This window comes from Melospiza melodia, chromosome 1 (genome assembly GCF_035770615.1).
Source record: "Melospiza melodia melodia isolate bMelMel2 chromosome 1, bMelMel2.pri, whole genome shotgun sequence".
Taxonomy (NCBI): Eukaryota; Metazoa; Chordata; class Aves; order Passeriformes; family Passerellidae; genus Melospiza; species Melospiza melodia.
Window position 1 is genome coordinate 169478420 of NC_086194.1, and position 12968 is coordinate 169491387.

The 12968-nt window shown below is 39.0% G+C and overlaps 1 protein-coding gene across 9 annotated transcripts in view; it reads right to left on the bottom strand.

Moving 5' to 3' along the window:
• Positions 1 to 12968, bottom strand: part of PTK2 (protein tyrosine kinase 2) — a 187245-nt gene that overhangs the window by 42929 nt on the left and 131348 nt on the right. For 4 of the 9 annotated variants that reach the window (XM_063174736.1, XM_063174746.1, XM_063174694.1 and 1 more), the window contains 4 exons: positions 11830 to 11860; positions 11052 to 11104; positions 2680 to 2763; positions 1517 to 1534 (listed from right to left, as the gene is read on the bottom strand). In XM_063174736.1, coding sequence (XP_063030806.1) covers positions 1517 to 1534; positions 2680 to 2763; positions 11052 to 11104; positions 11830 to 11860 — 186 coding nt within the window. Of the gene's footprint in view, positions 1 to 1516; positions 1535 to 2679; positions 2764 to 11051; positions 11105 to 11829; positions 11861 to 12968 lie in introns of those variants that run through there. The other 5 variants (XM_063174712.1, XM_063174726.1, XM_063174753.1 and 2 more) reach the window with 2 other exon arrangements.

A 12968-nucleotide genomic window follows, 5' to 3' on the forward strand; every position in this document is an offset into this window, starting at 1 on the left:
ATTGACCTCCTCAGAGGGGCTTGGGCCCAGCATTAATGACAGACTGAGAATGTCACCAAATTGCCAGAACTGTGTCTGCTAAGAGATTCCAGAACCTCCACTGAGCCTGAAGCAAATCTGAGCTGGGCAGGGCTCTCCAGGCTGCTCCACAAAGGAGGATGTGTCACAGCACCCTCAAGAGCTGAACACATCCTGGGATACCAGATGTCCTTGGTAAGTCCAGAAAAACTCAGATTTAGTAAGGGGGCTCATCATGCTGCCCTCCTGCACTTTTTAAACCCAGCAGCATCACTTGCTATGATTCCTGGAGATGGCAAAATGAACAAGTTGCTTTCAGGAAAAGGTAGTGGTGATCACTCATATGAATGAGCCAATCTGAGTTTTACTGAATCTAAATTCATTTATTAAATGTAGAGAGAAACATCCCAGGGTATTAAATCCATAACAGTTAATCCAGGACCTTAGGCACACATTTGAACTTCTCTTTTTCATAATTTATCCCATTTATCAGAGCTTGTAATTTATAAAAGAAGGCAAGTTTCAATAAAAAACTATGTAGGGGGTAGTATCTGAAATATAATTTTTAAATTTATGGCAGAAAAAATGTCCTTTTGATGTTTAAGAAAAGGAAGAAAATGGTGTGGTATTATCTTTAGCTTATATCTGAAGGGAAGGAGATGAAAAGTTAATAAACTCCCTTCATATTTTACTGAAAGGAAGGTCACAAGACACGATCTCTACTTCCTCTTATCACCCTCCTTTGCATATTGCTTTTATGCCCTTTGTGCCTCCTACTTAGAAGAATAAAGGTACACACACTACCAGTAGCAGCAGTTTGATTCCTTCCCAATATCAGATGGAAATCCTTTAGAAAAATAGCCAAAAATCTCTTAAAAAATCAAACCCCAACTTCTTTTAAGAAGAAAAAAGACTTTAAAAGTCTTCAGAAGTGAAATATTTTGTAGTAAGTTTCAAAGCTTTTAAAAGGAAACCCCAAACATTAAAATCTGTCTTTAAAATTATTAGTTTGAATAGCTGAAACCTGGTTAATATTCATGTATTCAATCTACATTAATCTATCTTGTACAGCTTCTTTTAATGCAAGGAGCACTTTGATGCCTTTAAAGCACTCCTCAGTAGACTCATTTCTCAGGTGTTACACCCACTGATCTCACCCACTGACCAGATTAATGATAATGTAACCATTTCAATCAAACCGGACACTTGCAAACCTCTAAACCTTCTTTGCATCATGCCACAAGTCTCATTGCAAACACATGCACCACCACATCCCTGTGTTTGAAATAGAATTTTTCCTTTTCCAATTCCAGTTTAGCAGACAGCATTAGTTGCACAGCCTGTAAAGTACAATATTTATCAGCTAATACCCAAAGCAGACCACTTTTGAACACTAAAAGCTGCATAAAATGTATTACTGAAATGTGCATTAAGTGGTATATGGAGATAAGAGTTGCATATTGCACGTTAGTAACACACAGACTAGAAAACATATTACCGTCCCCACTAATTTCATCTGCAGATCCAGGTGGCATGCAAGGAGAGAGAAAAAAGAGGGGGAGAGAGAGGGGACAGAGAAGGGGGAGGGGAAAATATACTATTAAATTCATGAGTAATCCAAAAGTATTCAGACTGTAGTTATCTTATATACCTGACTCAAGAGAAACCAGAAAAGCAGCAGAATTTAAGACTTCTCACCTAAAACCCAAGGGACAGAGATATGCTCTAAGAAGCTTTTATGATGAAACAGAGTTAATGACTTTCAAACACAAAGGTACACAAAAATTAAATTTGGAACTGGAACTAGTTCTTTTAATGCATTGTTAAAAATAGTAAACTTCTGGGTTTATTCAATACTTTAAAGCAGCTCTCCTACAGCCAGATGAGTCGGCTCAACTTGACTCTGCACATACACTGAGGACTTTGAAAAGCAGAGTTGGTGTTGACCCTTCCAGAAGAAACACACTCCTGAGCTATCACCAAGACATGAGAGAGAAATGGAACCATCTAAGTTTTAATGACACAGAGCATTACCTGTGCAAGGCTGAAATTTAAACAAGTGGCAAAGAGAGCAACTCTAGAGGGAAGATTTCAAACAAACACCAGATTCCACACGTACTGCAGCAGCCCTACTGAGCACCAAACCCCACAGCACAAGCTAAGGCAAATATTTTAGACAGTTTCTACAGATAATAGGAAATTCTTCTTACCCCTAATAAAGCCAAACTGGTCTAGACCAGTGCTGGACCAGTATGCAGCCAAAAGCATCGCTGTAGTCCGTGTTTAATTCAAAGTGATCTCAGCTGATGCTTATTGTTGCTATTCTGTTTCATCCATAAGCATGCTGTGTCAGGGGTCCAAGAATGAAGTCAAAATATATTTACAAAAAAAAAAAAGATGGCAGTCAAGGGCTGCATGACTGTATAAATAAAATAATTTAATGTGTTTGTCATTGTAGCATACGATGTTCGAAAACACGTTCCCCATAAAAACGGGGACCAGCAAGCTGCACGAAAATCCAATTCAACAGCAGGAAAACGTAACAAAATTATTCTTGGAACTCTGTTTACCTGAGGCTAAAGTAGTTTACAAACAGTAACTGAGTTAGTAAATTCAGCTTTTGGGTTAATAAGGCAGCCTAGACAAAGAGCAGAGCAGTACCCTTGGGCGGCGACTCATGGGCACAGAAGACGAAAGGCAGAAAGCGTCTAGCTTTCTTTACTTTATGCTGACAGTGATTGACTCCTTTACAAAGAGGCAAGAAAAGGAAAGAGAAAAAAAAAAACAGAAACAAATTATTTGGAAATAAAAGAAAAGAGACTGAAGAGAACATCTACAATGAATGAACATAAAAGTAAAGGTTTACATTTAAATTCTGTATACCCAAACGAAAATACAAGTCTCTGAAACTGTAAAGCATTTTTGGTGTTTTCCTTTAAATTCCTTTCTACAGTAACTCATATTTCAGTTTTTAGAAGTTTATGCCAGCTATGTACACCACTCATTAACAACACAAAGAACATTTATCCCAGAAGTGCAACCTGCTTTTCCAAGTTTGTCATCTATGTTCTGTCAGACTTGTGTGACAGCTATATTCCAGCTAAAGTGGCAGTCACCAGACTTAAACATGTATGTCCTGACTCTCTGAACCCTTAAAACAACATAGGAGTATTTCACATAGCAGGGTTACACAGAACAAGGGAAAACATGGTTTCCCTGTCCCCTGAAATACAGCATTGACAGATTCTATGATTTCAAATCTGCCACCAGAGTCTTATTCTCAGTGCAGACCTGCCCTGCCAATGGATATTCCAGCTCTGCAAGGACCTCTGGCACCCTCACTACCTCCTTCCCAGTCACCCCACTGCAGGGATGACAATGTTTTAGCAAAGTGCTCATTAGGACAAGGGAAATTTTGGAGTAGGAAAAAATACAAAGAAGCCACACAAGGTGAGAAAGAAGGACACAAGATGACACATGAGGTGATACCTGCTCCTTTTATTTCTCTTGTTACCTGCTTGCTCCTCTCTGCTTTCCCCTTTTTCCTCTCCCCAAGGAAATATGAGAAGTGGTTTAAAAAGCCAATTAAACAAAAAACCTGCATCTTAGGGCTGGTAGCTCTTCACAGTCAAAACTCAGGAGTGAGGTGCAGCCACCTGGAGTTACACAGGTTGGGGATGCAGGTGTTAAAAGAGAAGCCCAGTTTCAAAGCAGCAGCTACTGGACAGTGAACCCTCAGTGGTGGGAGGAGTGCAGGAAGGGTAGAAAAGGAAAATTATATTTTAATAAAAGTCACTTCTACAATCAACAAAAACTACCATCCTAAAAACAGCTGGGTGACTGAGCAAATAGGAATCATTCATCTAGTGGGAAAATGCACATATCAGAGAGAGAGAGAGACAGAACATTAATCAGATTCAATGCTGAAAACTAAAAGAGGTGCAAAGAGAGGGGAAAATTCTTGACTAAGTCAGTGTATCAGTATTTCCATTTGTCTTGGTTTAAGACAATTTAAAGGGGAACACTCTGAGTTCTTCCCCTTGATACTCCTAAGGGACTTCTCTTCCTAACATCACATGGCAGACAATTTTCAGCACTGTCATTCTAGCACAAACCCCAGGTAACACTCATAAAAAGCTTAAGACACACTAGGAAAGAAAAGGAAAAAATACTGCAGCTGGTTTAAGCAACCACTGAGGGGGTGTTGACATGAGAATGAGGGAACCCAACACTCTGTGCTGAAAGAGAAGAACAGGTATAGAGTCACTGCAGGCAATGCAAGCTCCAAAAGGGAAGAGATGCTTCAACTCCTGACCTGCCTGCTCAGGATACAGAGCTAAATTAAGCCCAAAGTGCTGAAATGCTGCTCAGCCTCACACTGATAGGTGGGAGGCACAAGCTGCTGAAACCTGAGCAAGCTTATTTCAAATGAGGGCACATTGCAAAGGTAAAAGTGTTTTTAACTCATGTGCATGCCCTGATGCCCTGTGATGGTCCAATTCTGCCCTTGCATTTAAACTCTGCCTTTATGATTTGCTGTCAACAATTTGAGCTTGTTCAGCTGTTCTGCCACAATGAATGGAAGATGCTTTGCCTTAAACTTACCACATCTGCAAGTCTAGCTACAAAAGGAAGTTGATTCCAATGAGTTGGTTTGAAATTTTTTAAAAAATACAAGTTCTAACACTTTCTCAGGAGTCTAGAGAATGCCATAATGAAATGAATACAACTTAGAAGGATTTCCAGCATTCCACAGCAGCTTCCAGCCAGGATATAACTGGTGCTCAAGAATGCTGCTGAAAACTGCACAGGACTTCTTAATTGATTTAGCTCCTCTATGCAGTATTCACTAAAATTATTGTGAAAAAAAAAAACAGGCAAAAATAAGGAAAGAAATCAGTTGCTGTGCAATAACTATGTTAGAAAGAAAGAGGCCAGGTTTTTACTGCCCTTTTTTAACAGGGCAGTTACTACTGGAGCTCCTTGTATGGGCAGAGAGCAAACACTGGAAGGCCGAACCTGAAAATATCCCATTCTATTTCATTATACATTCTTGAATCAGTCTGAGGAAAAACCCTGAAACAAAAACCTGTAGAAAGAATAAATCAATTGATTTTTGAGCTTTTGAACTCCAGTGAGCACTATGGGGTTGGCACATCAAATATGTTTCTACACGAACAACAAACCCCCAAAACCTGCATGGAATATTTCTCCACTCACAGCACACTGGTACTATTTGCACAGCAGAAGTGTCTGCTCAAATCCAGTAAGAGGCTCACAGAGGAGGAGCACAGGAGAATAAAAAACTGATTAAAACCTTAACCAGCACCACAGGCTGATGGAATCATTGCAGGAATTTCCTGGACACTGATATGGAAGAAATCTCTTCAGACTGTCACCACAATTCATTCTGGTCTCTTTATGCATGAAAAGAAGCCTTTCAGTCAGTCAGGCTAAAATAGGAAAAGATAACAGCATCAGTCTATTCAACTGTGATGGGAATCTGAAATACTGTAATTTATTAGCATTGAGGGCATTTTCAACTATATTATCTTATTAATCAGTGACATAGCTGGGTGAGTTAAGAGCAACTCCCTCCTCCATGAACCTGGAGATTAATGACTTGCTCAAGGTTTGTAAAATTAATCTGCAGTAAACTTTAAGCTTGAATGTCTCCCAGTGCTGTGACCATATGGCAGAGCTAAAGCTCTAACAAAGTCTTTATATTCCTCAAATTACTTAATAATTACTTGATTTGAATTTATAACTATGTCATTTATGGCAAGACTCTTAAGTCTTTCTTTTCAGAAGTGAGCTGTGCAGTGCATCAAAGCTAAGCTGTGACACAATCCTGAGTGCTCAAGATACAATTTTTCATCTAAAAATTTACTTACACTTCTCAGCTTTGTCTTTTTGTAGTGTCTTAACAAAATGGATGCTAAAAAACTGCCAATAATTTTTCAACCTCAAGCAAAGGGCACCTTTTTCCTCACCAACTAACTCAAAAGGAGCTAAGAAATACAAGTCCTGCACAAGAAACCCTTTCAGACCTCGGTACAGGGCAGACCTTCATGTAGAGCACAGGAATTGTGTCACAGAGCCTGCTCTGTGCTCTGCAAGCAGAAGTGATTCAATAAAATCAAATTTGTTTTTCCATCCTGCTCACAGCTTTGCTGTGAACAGCCTCAACCCAGGGCACACAGGGCCTTTCACAAGCCAGCATCTCCTTCATTCAGAGCACTTTAAAGTGCTCCAACACTCACATCAGGCTAATAGATTTTTTTTTCTTCTCCTGTTTATTGTATTTTCACATTTGGCTTCTCCTCTATGGGAAACGTCCTGAAAGTCTCTTTTACTCACAAACTATACCATAGAGGTTTTTGGTTATTTTTTCTTCATGATAAAATCCCACTTACATCAGGCTCACCTCCTTCAAAACAAGGGATTTTTTCCATTCAAACTAAAATTTCAGCTCAATGCCAGGACTAAACTGGCAGCTCTCTTAAACAGGATCTGCTCCTAAGCAGCAGCTCTCATTTCACTGCCATGATCAGGAGTTAATCACAGTGATTAAAATTTAACATTGTTACGTTACAAATTTGTGATTTTAAAGCAGAACCTGGAAAGTTGCTGAGAAGGAGCTTCTTTCAGGATCCTAAAATCCTTCAGCTTCTATACAGATATTTGCTCCAAGAGATCAAATCCTCCTTGGGGCATGCTACTGAATATATCTAAACCATGGGAGAGGCAATGGCACAACCAGAATTATTAGAAATTTCATGATGCACTTAAAAACTGCACCCCTTTGAGTCTAAAATGCTGCCTGTGTTAGTGACAGCAGCTGCAGAACACGATAACAAACCAGTTTCTCTTAAATATATTTATTTCCCTCTTAAAGGTTTGTGTCCTGGGGTTTGCTACTCAGGTGCCTTGAACACTTTGCTTTATCAGCTGGAACAGGGACTGTATTTTCAGAGACCTTTTAATTACCTTCACCAAATAAGCTCATACTAAAGCTGCAAAACCAGCACCTGCTTTAAGCAAGACCAACCCTGTAGGACATCCTAAAATCCCCTTCAGACACATCCCTTGTGCTGGCTACTGCAGGACAGCTCTCCTCTCCCTTCCTGTCATCTTCCCACTCACAGCTCCCTCCCCACCAAAACATCATTTTACAACAGTACCTGAATATCCAAATGCCAGGAGGGACTGCTTGGAATCACAGGAGCCTTTAGCTTGAAAAAGACCCTTAAAATCATCTAATCCACCCATTAACCCAGCAGTGCCAAGAACTTGCCAAGACTTGTTCAATCCTCTGCCTGTTCAGTGAAACACATGGGCTTGAAATGTCATACTCTGTGGCACTGCATGGAAAGCAGCATTTGAGCTAGGATTAAAAAAATTCATGAATTCTCCAGGGCAAAGGAGGCACAGTGATTAGCCAAGGGATGCAAAAGCATATTTATTCTTCCTAGTCATATTTACATAAGCAAGGAAGGGGCAGAAGAAACCAAAGAACTCAGTGTCAGGAGGAATTTATGTAGAAAGGAAGCAAGCAGCTACTGCTGAACTGATTTCATTTTATGAAAAACTTTTTGTAATATAGAATGGACCAGATAAGTTATTATTTTTGGAAATATGTGAATCTGGAAATACAAGATCACCTTACCAAGGCTAATGTTTGCTATTTAAAAACAAAGTGCTGGCCAAAGTAAGTTCCTTTAGACTGGAGCAGAGCATTTTAATAAGGTGTCTCCAAGCTAAACAGTGGAAATACAGTCAATAAAATTAGAGTTAACTGGTGTGCTGCTTCTTACACATTTGATATATTATTTGCACAGAGCAAATAGTTTAGCCTTACCATTTCCTGAATGTACACCCTTGGCTAAGGACAAAGAACTCTTTTTTTAATGCAGATGCAGAGGGAGAAGGAGGTAAAAGCTGCAATTCCCTATAAGCTGAAACACTCATTGTTTCTGGTGAATCACAGCAACTTCAGCCAAAACATCAGATGATTATCAAAGAAATCTAAAATCCAACTGATTTGGTTTAGCTTATTTACAGTAATTTATAATCTTACACACACACCAATTGCATAAAATCACTATACTTTTTAAAAGGAGGGGAATCTGGCAGGCATCTTGGTTATACACAGTGTCCACTGCAAGGAACAGAGAATTTGAGGAATCAAGGTAGGCAATACCAGAAGAAAGAGAAGCAGCAAGAGGCAAGAAGTTTGTGGTGAAACCTGGTTCAGTGACTCCCAGATCAAGCAATTTGCTGCTTTGGATTCCTGAAACCAACTGCATCCCTCACTAGTTTGAAAGGAGCTTTATGTACAGGAGGAAAAATAATCAAGAGGATTTACAAACCTTCTATTTTTGTGTGCTTTGGAGTATTGGAGCACTTGGAAAAGACCAAGTTTTCACTTCACTAGACAAGAAATATTCCAAAGTATGTTAGTAAGTACTTAAAAAAGACAAGGTGTCTTTCATTAACAGGTTCCTTTTTAAACTTGCAAAGCTTCAGACAAATACCTGAATAAATCATGTTTCACACTGGGTTTGGATATTGCTGGTTTATCCCAGTTGTGGTGGGGAACTCACTGTGAAACTTCCCTTTTCAACTAAGTGTGTTAATACTATAAATGTATATGACTTTTAAATTTTTTTGCCGAATCTCTGTTTTACATTTTTGCTCTTTAGCATTGGGAGAGGTCTAAACAAAGGGAAGCAGTGTCAGTGAAATCAAACAGCAGAGTTAATTCATGATTTAAACCATCAAAGTGTGGAGCAGTTACAGATGTCATTGAGCTACAAAAAATGGTAGGTTTCTTATCTGAAACCTCTGGCTCTGAGCCCCTGCAGTGTCAGCAGAGAAAAGCTCCTGTTTTGCACCCCAGAGCAGCAGCCCCTCTGCTGCCTCTGCCCTGGCTGCCCTGGGCTGGGCTGTTGCCTCCCCTGTCCCACTGATGGATGGGTTCCATCTGACAGCAGCAGTGACACTTCTCCACATCCACAGCAAGCATCACTTCATTTACAGCACCCTGATTCCTTGGGGGGATTCAAGAGATTCTTACAGAAAGCAGCTCCTGAGAATGACCCCTGTCATGTGGGTTCATCTCAGCAATCTGCCTCTGCTTTAAATTTAATATGATGGCACACTCAGTGCATTTTAACTAACTATGGGGGGAAAAACACAACAACAATAAAAAAGTATTCATGTGATCTGTGTCATTATATTACAAGAAGAACAAACCTTTGAGATTTAGTATTAAATGATTTAAAAAATTAAATCAAACCATTCCAGCATTTTCAGTGGTTTAAAATAGTATAAAAACTATTAACATGGTATAAAAACAAGCATTGAGCACAATAATTTTATTGTGGAAAGATATAAAACATTTCTACAATACAAAAATAATACCTAATTGGTGTTTTTGGTACTGGCAAGAATGAGGATGATATTTCTGGTTTAATTTGATTGCACAGCTCACAGGAGCCAGGTTTGCAGTGCCCCTGACATTCACCTGAACAAGCAGCTCACCCCCAGCACTGCTCTCATTTCCCCCTCATCCACTTACATGAGAAACCCTCAATGCCAGAGCTGGGGGTAGCACAACTCACTTCCTACACTAATTTCAAAATGCTACTTTAAAAAGAAGTGTTTGTGCTCTGAAACACCTAAGAACTTCAGAAGACACTTAAATTTGCAAAGGCAGACTGACAGGAAGAAAGGTTCATGAAGTCAACATTATTATTGTTTTCATTATTAAAAGTATTACTGGCATGCTCAGAAAATGTGAAGGAGTGAATATCTGAGGATGCAGACAGGTTTTTTTTGTCCTGAAGATTGGCCTTTTGGAGGGTGAATGGAATAATTACAAAAGCACAGAGCTAATCACTTCAGAAATTCCAACTTTTTTTTAACAGCTAAATGAGCCATACAGGTAAGAATCCAAAGAGAACATGCTGACCATGCTTCATGCTTATCCACCTGATCTAGCATGCTTGCTTGCCAGGCACTGGAGGAAGAAGAGCTGCTATTTGACTCTGAGAGCTGGTGAAGCTCTATTACCCCACTGCAGCTTTTTCCTCATTTTAACTCACATCCTCTCCCCTGTATTCCAGCAGTGTCTACTTGGGTTTCCTATGCCAAGCAGTGAATCTGAAATATCTTTTAGAAGTGAGTAAGGGTGGGGAAAGGAATCTGAGAAGTAGAAAATTAATTAAATGTCTATGTATCTTTCCTCCTTATTATATGAAATATGTTGGGGTTTTGAGTTTTTGCCACTAAGAGCTCAATAAATGTAAAAGTGGGAGGGAAATCCACTGAGTCACAGTATTGGTTCTTCAAGTAGTGACCAAATATCAGAAACCTATTAAAACATAATATAATCATAATACAAATCTTAATAATATAAATCATACTATAAATACTTTTTGGCATTAAAATCCCCTTAATAAACCTTATGCATACTGATTTAGAAATACATTTTCTACTAAGACATTACTAAGACGCAATCCTTCAAAATTATTTAAGATTCTGTAACAGGAACATATTCTCTCTCAAGCATAAAACCTCCATGTTACCTTAGAGAATTCTTAGAAGTCTATAAAGAACAGAAACAACATGTATTACCTCACATACCCATCCTTCAATTAACTTGTCATTTTCAATAGCAAAAATTAAATGCTTTTATCTAAACAGCTACAGAAAAACAGCTATTAGGTTTCTCCTTTCTGTAAAGCAACGATTAATATTTAATTGCCTATTTTCCCTTTTCAAAGCTGCTCCCTCACAATTAGCACATAGTCAGGTAATTTCAGTTCTAGCCAAGACATTCTACTTCATCCCAAAGTTAAGTGGAAATTCTGACAAGCTTTGCAGTAACTGCACAGATGTGGCTGTTGCATCAAAGTTTCTCCTTAGAGCAGAGCTCCAGTCTGGGGCAGTCAGCAGCCCTGGAAAAGCTTCTGCACCTCTGCCAGCTCCAGAAATAAACTCAGCTGCTGGCTTTGGATGAGCCTTACCTGACACAGAGACCGTGTGAGACCTCACTCCTTGCTTCTCATTGTTGGCCAGCCTGGAAAAGAGAAGTTGGAAGTGCTGAATGCTGGACATTCTCCACAAGCACTGGGAGCTCTCCCAACAGGCACCTACTGTGATGAGCAGGGCTGAGCCACCTCCCCAGGCACAGCATGAGCAGGGAGAAGGCACAGAGGAATCTACCACTGCATCCTGCCTGGGGGAGGGAGAGTGGCTTTCAGTCAGCACAACCAGCCACAGAAACCTGGGCAGTTGGAAGGAAACCACAAATGCCAAACTGTGCACACTTTTAAGATCTGTGTAACCTGACTGTGCTCATACTTTCTGTGTGATCTGTGGGAAATGGAGTATGAATTGAGTTTCTGTCTGTAAAAAGACTTATCCTGTACTATTTTAAATTCATTTACATGTCAAACATAGAAAACCAATCACATTTAAATGTAGTTATTTATAAATAAACAGTACAAACTATTTAGCATCACTCCTATAATTAAATTTACCGAACTCCAGCCAAATCTTTTCCAAAACAACCTGCTTTTGTTATTGTCAAATATGGGAAGCATTAGGCACTTTTGTTCTCTGATTTTCTTTCTGCTATCTTTGTAGTTTAATATTACTGTAAACTTTTTATGCCCTACCTGCTATTTGTCCTGGAATCCAAAAACAACAATAAAAATTACTGTTATAAAGAAATTCCAAAAGCATCACTATTTTTCAAAATATCTTTTTTTAATATATGAGAAAAGAAAGCACAAAACTTACTTTGGTATTGATGGTAAAGCTCTTTCACCTTCTGTGTAAACAAGAAGAAAACAGGATTAAAGCTTTTGCACGTTTTCAAATAACCTCTCTCAAAGTGAAATATATACATGCCTGAAACAATAAGCATCACAATCTCTCAGGGAAACTGAGAGAGCTCAAAGAATGTTCTATACATATATAAACAGCAGCATTATCAACAACTCCTTCTACCTACTCACACAGACCTTTAGGCAAACTCTCATCTGAGGAAACAACATACACAGAATATAAAAGCTGGTTTTATTCTTAACAAATAACTCCAATAAATCACTTGCAGAAGGTGTGACACTATCTCATCTCTCTGGTAAGAAATGCTTTTCTTTTATCTCCAAGATGTCCTAAGTTCTAACGTATAAATAAAACAATTCAATCCAACTTGGATTTCCAAGTAAGACAACTGAAATAAATCATTAAAGCACATATTATCATATTGATTTCACACTGGCTTGAGACTATACAATAATAATGCTTTGTGCCAGAGAGTGTCAGCTTTTTGTACACTACATTCAAATCCTTGCCAGTCCTTCTTTGAAAATGGTAGTGTGTGTGAGACCCTGGATGTACCTGTTCAAAGGGTTTTTTTTTTCCTCTTGGATTTAATGAAACCCTTGGCATTCCTGTGAGGAAGTTACTAATCCTTCAGCAAAACACCTTTTCAGCAGATTGGAGTATGCAGGGAAGGAGAGAAGATGGGCAATAAAGTGTGTTTCACTTTCTAAATTAATGTAGCTCTGATAAAGTGACCTGAGAGAACAGCCACACTTGCAGAAAATGGTGATGTACACTTTTTAACAAAAAAATGTAAATTCTAATTTCTTCTTCTCCCATGTTATAATTTCCAGGACTTACAGGTGTAAACAACAGTCTCACCTTTGTGTATTAAGAGACTGAGCAGAGGAATGCCCAAAAGCCACACTCAACATGGCAAAAAACTATTTTGTTCATTTTTTCTGCTGTCTACAGGTAGAAAAACAACATTTGGCTCAGCAACATCAGTCTGTTTTGATCTGCCTGATGGAGGGTGTGGAAAAAGAAGTTGCAGAAAAGAAGGGAAACCAGAAGCTGCAATTTCAAAGCCCTGGAGCAGCTCAGCAGTGACA